This window comes from Austrofundulus limnaeus, unplaced genomic scaffold, assembly GCF_001266775.1.
Source record: "Austrofundulus limnaeus strain Quisiro unplaced genomic scaffold, Austrofundulus_limnaeus-1.0 Scaffold55, whole genome shotgun sequence".
NCBI classification, from domain to species: domain Eukaryota; kingdom Metazoa; phylum Chordata; class Actinopteri; order Cyprinodontiformes; family Rivulidae; genus Austrofundulus; species Austrofundulus limnaeus.
In genome coordinates this window covers 720,753-726,602 of record NW_013952457.1, presented here as the reverse complement: position 1 = coordinate 726,602, position 5,850 = coordinate 720,753, and the positions used below count along the sequence as shown (strand labels likewise).

The window sequence follows — 5,850 nt, the reverse complement described above, 5'->3', positions numbered from 1 at the left end:
TAGTAGTAGTAGTAGTAGTAGTAGTAGTAGTAGTAGTAGTAGTAGTAGTATTTCATAGTTCTTATTATTAACTGGATAAGATTAAAGGTGTTTGGTAAGTATAAAATGCAAATAATATCCAGTCTAAAAATAAAGTCAGTGGCAGCTAATGATTCACAAGACTGTTGAAAGAAAGCAAAATACGTATGAAGGTGAATATAGTGACTGGTTCTTGATTCAAACCTTTGTATCTGTTCTCAGAAGAAAAACAAGAGAACTAAACTACACATTTTTTTCCTAATTAATAATTTTGTGAGTGCTGCATGAGACTGTATAGTAACTGTTTTATCTCCTCTTGGAGGAACAATAAAAATGTGGATCTTACCCTGAGCTTCAGTATGTTTCATGAAAGACAGCAGGGACAAAACAGTTAACATCCACCTCCACATCTTCACAACCTACAAAAAAAAGTACAATTATAAATTGTAATGTTCATATTTCTTCAGTCTTTGTTGCCGCAGCTCTAACAAATCTCGTTTGTCCTTCAGGTCAGTTTTATTTTTAGTTTCATTGCTGTAACTAACTGGATCAAATGGTTTTGCTCCTTCATCGACTCTCTAATCATCCTGGTTGAAACTGCTCATGGTGCTGTTCATCTGATCGTGGTGATTTCCTGTGCAGCTGTACTTCAWTAGTGATTTATTCTGCAGCATCTGTTGAAAAATCCAAATCCGGCTATTTGTCATCCAGTCTTGTGTTTTYCTACAGTTGTAGTTATTTTTCCTGCCTGTGCTTGCTTCTCACCATGCAGCATCTTTGATATCCCGCCTGTCAGACTTCTTACCTTCAACTACATTTTTTGTTTTACAAGCCTGTCTGACGATGTGATGAATTGTTTCATGTTATATCAGTCTGTTTCAGCTCCGGGCTTTATGTCACACTCTCAAACAATTGTTGATCCAGTCTCAAAGTTACTATAGGTTGAGGTAYATATATTTTTAGAAACAGCTCTCCATCACTCTCTGGTAATATTRTTCTTCCTCTTTTTGATCATTAGTCTTGGAGTTTGTTAACATTTGCGACATGTTGAACWATTTTTATCCTTTTCTACTCCAGATGGTTTTCTTATCATAAATTAGACACAGATGATATAAGTTTTGCATCAATTTTGTGGATGGTTCATATCTTTTGAAGTAGAGTTATAATATCTGTTGAAATGACTCTTTGAACAACCTCACTTTGGATCAAACTCAAAGTTTTATAAAGATGGGTTTGCATAAACCACAAAGAAATTTAGAGTGTGGAGTTATTTTAAGGTGACACCAATTCATTTAGGTGCTGGTCACATTCAAACTAGCTGTTAGCTCTTCCATCTGGTCACAATTAAACTCTGTTTCTCCAAACACCCTACAGCATAGATACTGCAGCTCTTTAAAGGATCCTTCTACAGGACTTAACTTTTCATAAAASTTGCACTAAACAGTAATGATGATCTCAGAGAGAAATTATTTCATGACTTATCTTGTCAAGTAAAAAAGATAGATTTAGAAAACAACATTTTTCGTTTGTAGGTTTTTGGGACACAAACCAGTAAAACAAATAMAATCAGATTTTAATCTGACTCCATCTTATCTGTGCTGTTATAGCAATTACAGTAAAATCACAATCTAATGTACTGAGAACACATAACTCAAAAATAAATAAACAAAAATTAACGATCGGCAGAAAAACAAAAACAGCAGAGAAACMTTTTTGTTTTGTGCCTGTAACTCAGTGGGAATGAACAGAACATTTCATGGTTTGACGTTTTGATTAATTGTTAACTGATCCCAGACTAAAATCTAAAACTGATGTCCAAATTCATAAATGTGAGAAGACATAAACACATGCTGACAGATTTTTAGAAAATTTGCAGTAAGCAAAATAACAACAAAAAAAAAACAATATTCCTGACTGAGTTTCCACACATTTACAAATTTTCACTAACAGTTAGTAATAATATTGTCTTTGTAAATGAAAAATTAAATGAAAAATTCTGAAACTGGATTTTAGTCTCATTATAAACAACTAGTAGCTCTTTTTGACTACTTTCCTGCTGTGAAAAAWATTATATATTCTTTTCTTTCTTCTTCCCAAACATTTGCCAACTCCCAGAGGACAAAAAGTCCTTCTTTTATGTTTATTGTTTTAGTTAGACTAAGATAGACTTATAAAAAGTCATCTGGGAGCACTTTTTGTTCTTTTAGTGCAAAGGTTTGTTTTCCTACTAAAAATATTGCAGACACCACAAAAATCTTAAGTTCCAGTCTTTTTTTGTCCCAAACATGCTCATAAATTTTTTATGCTTCAAATGAAAACCGTATTTTTTTCCCAGATGAAAAGTATGAAAGTTTTTGTCACTTGTAAAATACAATTAAGTATAATCCATTCACAATTAACATCAGCTTACTATTCATGTCAATCTTCTTCCTCAAATCTGTGAGGACACAGAATTCTGTTGGTATTTTTATATAATCACTTTTCTGACAGCAGAATGGTAATGACCTTCCTCTAATGAACCTCAAGTTTAAATAGAAYATGAAGATTTATGTTTATTTGTGCCTGTATCCCAGTGGGAAAGAACAAAACATTTTATAATTTGACAGTTTGACAGAACATTAACTGAAAGCAGACTGAAATCAACTTACTGTTTATTTATGCAAGTTTACTGTGAGGTTTTAAAACTGGAAATTATAAATGATCATTTTCTATGAAGAACACCTGCTTTTCCACCAACTAAGAAATGAAACCAGTTCAATCAATTAAAGCCTCTCAGAGACCTCAGTGAAGAATTCACATGTCCCCATGACCACCTGATTCAAAACCACGCTGTTGGACTGAAAGGTTTATATTTGATTAGTGGCTTGTTAACAAATTTGAATGAAAGTGGTCCCACCCTGCATTGTGGCTGAAGCTCAAATAGGTGGGAGAAGGGGGAGTAGAAATAAGAGTCTATCTGCGACCAGCAGAAAGAGCTGGATTCTGAAGAATGAGGACTGTGTCTGGGATGTTCACTTCTGTCAGGTAAATTTGTTTCTTAATTTTCAAGCAGAGGTACAGCTCATATTATTTTGAAAACATTCTGATCTGAACTGATATCAAAATACAGAAAATTCAGTGATCTCAAAATGTGGAAGTGATTATCTCTACAACAGAAATCCAACCTGTTGAATTTATCTGAATCTATTAATACTCATTTAGAAGCAGTGTTTGATCAGTGTTGAGTCGTTCTTTCATCCACTTCTCAGCATGTTTGGATCAGATGGCGTGTCTCGGCTGAAATTAGCTCCACCACACACCACTCCCTTGCCTCGGGCTAAGCTTGTAGTATAATGTGATAAATCTTATTTGGTTAAAATGGATCAATTTTTTTAGCATCTCATTGTTGACTGAATGAAACAGCTTTAAAAGGAAAGGAAATCCCAATTTAATGATAAAAACCCAGTGTTGCTGTTTATAGACTAGTCTCTTTTTTTATTGGAATCAAAGATCAGGCAGGATGACAGGGTTGTGGTTCATTCCCTGATGTGGGGGTGGGTATGTTGTCTGAGAGCCAGTCGCCCCCCCAGCATGACACAAGCTCAGAAACACAAGTGAARTCAAAGAAGGGTGAGATGTCAGAGTCAATTACACAGACAGAAAAAGTCTTTTCACACATCAGAATTTGATGTATCCAGAAGTCACTTCTAGTGAAAACAGACCCGACTAATCGAGACTTTTCAACCAAAGATCATCATCTATACTCAGTCAAACTAAGCAGAAGCCTATTTTATCCACATTATTGTGAATGTCTTCAATAAATCAAAAAATAAAAAAAGCTCTGACCCATTTAAGAATTTCACAAGATTTGCATCATTAGTAACAAAAGCCAAATGGACTGAATCAAAGTAACGACATTCCTCTTTGAAGGGTTATCATTCTCACGAGTGAGTCATGAGAGGACAGAAGGCAACAACCTTGGCTACATACCAGTACAAACACAATAAATGTGCTTTTAGAAATCCTAATCATAAAGGTTTTTTTTTATTTTAAAGACAAAACCAAACCTACAGTGAGCAGCAGCAGTTCTGCAAACATGACACGTTTCAGGATCGGTCCAGAGTCACTTATTGCCAGAGTGGCACCAAACCCTTTACAATGTCTGACTGTAGCTAATTAAAGGTAGGAGAGCGAGGATGAGGCAGGGAGGAAAAGTCTGATACAGGAAAGGTTCAGTGACAGTAAAACCCCTTTGATTTTTATTGTTGTGGGAGATAAGCCACAACAAAGTCATGGGAAGACTCTGATGAAGAACAGATCACTGAAACAGAGAGGACATTGAAGCACAAGAGGAAGCGTGTGTGTGTGTGTGTGTGTGTTGGGGAGGAGGGAGGGGGGTCCTACATGCAATATAGGGACTGTCTATGCTCTATTGATACATATGTTCAGCTGAGGTCAGCATGCTTGTATTCTTTGCATGAATTTAAAATGTGATCACACTGAGAATAATCCAAGTATATTATAATATTTGTAAGGAAGATCAATCATTATGAAAAAGGTACAACTTTAAAAGCRTTTGAAGTTTTAAAGCAGTTTGCAGGTTGTGGATGATGTCTGCATGCATAAAGAGGCTGTGTAACCTGCAGCTCACCTCAGACTCTCTGCTCCGTGCTCCGGACCACAGACTGCAGCTGTCCACTTCTCCACCTGTGGAGCATCCAGTCCACGCTGTGCCTGCAGCGTGCGGCCACACTCAGCTCTGCTCCCAGTTCCAAACACAAACAACTTTCACAAAGAACAGGGCAACGCCGTAGTCACAGAAGAACCAAACTCTTCCTGCTGCATCCCYACAGCTCTGTTTCTGATTCCAGAGGCTGCCGCTTTGTTTCGCAGGGAAGAGCAGAGCTCACGCTGCAGCAGAACAGTTCAGACTTGTTCGGATGCCTGAAGGGGAGTCCTCCTAAGCTCTCTCTTTCTGAAGTTTTTTTTTTTGTGTCCTCATCTCTTCTTTCAGCTGACTGCAAGCAGAGACTGAAACTATATCCTAGTGGCTCAAGTTTAAGACAGCATTTCACAGCTGAGGTCAGAGGTTTACATKCATTCATTATTGTCATGAATGTAATAATAATTTGGGGCTTTTAGTGGTTTTTTTATTGTCTATTTTCTAAGGTGAAAAAAAACTTGTTTTTTAAAACAATGTTTGAATGCACAAATTTTGGGAGCTTTTCCTGGTTGAATGGGGATGATCCACTCATCACAACAATACATCTGATAACTTTTTATACTGTTTATGGTTCATGGTTTACATTAATTATTTTAATGAAACTTTCAGAAAGTAACTAGATGCATATCTACAACTGATTACCTTTAAGTCAACTTGATTCAAAAAAGCCACCTCAGCTAATGAAACATATACACAACAATGCTTTAAATTAAGGCAGTTATATTAAGCCAAAGTGTGGTGTCGTATTAGCTAAAAGAGTCATCTTCAGCACACTGAGAACCACTCATTACACAAAACCTTTGCTTATAACTTTGGCGTTACCAGTTGGAGTTGACATTATCTGTGTTTTAGTAAAATATATCATGAACCACTGGGGTTTTAATGTACTTTCAAGTTATTGTTGATTGTACATCTAAGTAGCCAAGGGTGTAACTTTAAGTCTACCATTGGATTTATGTTCTAAAACCCTGCATTTTCAACAAATATGCTTAAACTTGCACATATGACATTGCAAACTTTTAAATCAGGTAAAAGTCACCTAAAGACAACAAGAGAGTTGCATCTGTCCATTTAACCAGTTAATTTCTATTGTGTTTAATCAAATAATGTTGTTTTATTAGGGCGGGGGG

The 5,850-nt window shown here is 36.1% G+C and overlaps 1 protein-coding gene across 1 annotated transcript in view; it reads right to left on the bottom strand.

The window, feature by feature from the left end:
- Positions 1-5,049, bottom strand: part of col7a1 (collagen, type VII, alpha 1) — a gene marked incomplete in the record, with an annotated part of 65,431 nt that extends 60,382 nt beyond the window's left edge. The window contains 2 exon segments of the mRNA XM_014009010.1: positions 365-437; positions 4,649-5,049. Coding sequence (XP_013864464.1) covers positions 365-428 — 64 coding nt within the window.
- Positions 5,050-5,850: the final 801 nt, after the last annotated feature.